This window comes from Aureococcus anophagefferens (assembly GCF_000186865.1).
Source record: "Aureococcus anophagefferens unplaced genomic scaffold AURANscaffold_1527, whole genome shotgun sequence".
Classification (NCBI taxonomy): domain Eukaryota; class Pelagophyceae; order Pelagomonadales; family Pelagomonadaceae; genus Aureococcus; species Aureococcus anophagefferens.
Window position 1 is genome coordinate 1 of NW_008706440.1, and position 1,399 is coordinate 1,399.

The 1,399-nt window shown below is 75.8% G+C and overlaps 1 protein-coding gene across 1 annotated transcript; it reads right to left on the reverse strand.

Moving 5' to 3' along the window:
* Nucleotides 1-324: 324 nt before the first annotated feature.
* Nucleotides 325-1,308, reverse strand: AURANDRAFT_69358 (hypothetical protein; the record flags this gene model as incomplete). Its single annotated transcript, XM_009045126.1, has 1 exon — nucleotides 325-1,308. One exon carries the CDS (start codon nucleotides 1,306-1,308, stop codon nucleotides 325-327), a length of 984 nt encoding a protein of 327 aa, XP_009043374.1.
* Nucleotides 1,309-1,399: the final 91 nt, after the last annotated feature.

The following is a 1,399-nucleotide window of genomic DNA, read 5'->3' on the forward strand; positions in this document are numbered from 1 at the left end:
CTGCAAGGCAATGTACCCTCGCTAGATCTTCAAGCGCCAAGGCGGATCGGCAACTCAGCCGCGAGGCAGGCTCGAGGCGTGCCCGCGAGCTCGCGGCGCACGTCGCGGCGCGGCACAACGGCCTACGGCGGGTCTACGACAACACGGCCTTCGCGCCGCAGCACTCGGGGGTTCGCCGACGAAGCTGCAAGAACCCCCGGCGACTAGGGGTGCAGTGGACTTTAGGCCGCGCATACCACGCGAGCCGGGTCGATGAACCTGTCCGTGCCGGATCGGCCGCGCTGGGGGGGGGAGGGGGTGGGGAAAGGGGGAGAGTCCGGCACTTCACGCGGCGTCGCCCCGCCGCCGCAGCTCGTCGGCGAAGCAGAAGTCACGCGGGAAGTCCATCTCGACGTTCTCCGACATCGTGATGTCCGCGAGGCGCCGCGACGACGGCGCGCCGCCCCGCGACGGCGACGCGCGGACCGGCGACGGCACGGCCGTGGGCGCCTCGAACGCCCGGTCCGTCGACTGGGGCGGCGACGGCGCGGCCGCACCGACGCGCGGCTCCGCCGGCGGCGCGTCGGCCATCGGCGCGTCCGACGACGCCCTGGGCGGCGACGCGTCGTCCACGTCCATGGCGTCCGGCGACACCGTGGGCGGCGACGCGTCGCCCACGTCCATCGCCTCGGACGGCTCCGCGCAGACGACGCACTTGTCGCCCTGCTGGCCGCAGACGACGCGCGAGAGGAGGCCCTTGACCGCGCCGCACCACTCGACGCCGCAGGTGCCCGGCGCGGCGTCGCAGTCGCGCGCGTGGAGCATGACGAACTTGGCGCCCGCGCAGACGCGCGCGTGGGCCGCGGACTGGTGGCGGCCGGGGCAGCTCCGCACGTGGTCGAAGAGCTCGAGGAGCGCCGCGCCCTGGGCGTGGGACATCGTCGACGCGTCGTCGTCGGGCGCGCTGCGCTTCCGCGGCGCGTCGGCGCGGAGGAGCACCTCGCCGTCGTCGGCGGCGGCCGCGCGGCCGAGCGCCGCGGGCCGCGGCGGCGACCGCGCGCCGTCGCCCTGGGCATGGGACAGCGTCGACGCGTCGTCGGGCGCGCGCGCCTCGGCCGTCGGCAGCGAGATGTCGTCGATCTCGATCTCCGGGTACTGGAGCGCGCCGCACTGGGGGCAGCTGTGGCGCGCGAGCGTCCATAACGGGTTCGCGTCCGACGTCGTCTCGTAGGCGTGCTCGCACACGGAGCAGTAGTACTTGACCGACTGAGCGAACGCCAGCGCACGCAGCGGTTCCATCGCTTTCGCCTCCGCCGCCGCGCGCCGCATCCGCGCCGCCGCCGCCGCCGCCGCCGCCGGCGCCTCCCGCGCGGCCTTCGCCTCCCGCGCGGCCTTCTTCGCCGCCGCCTCCGCGTCCCGC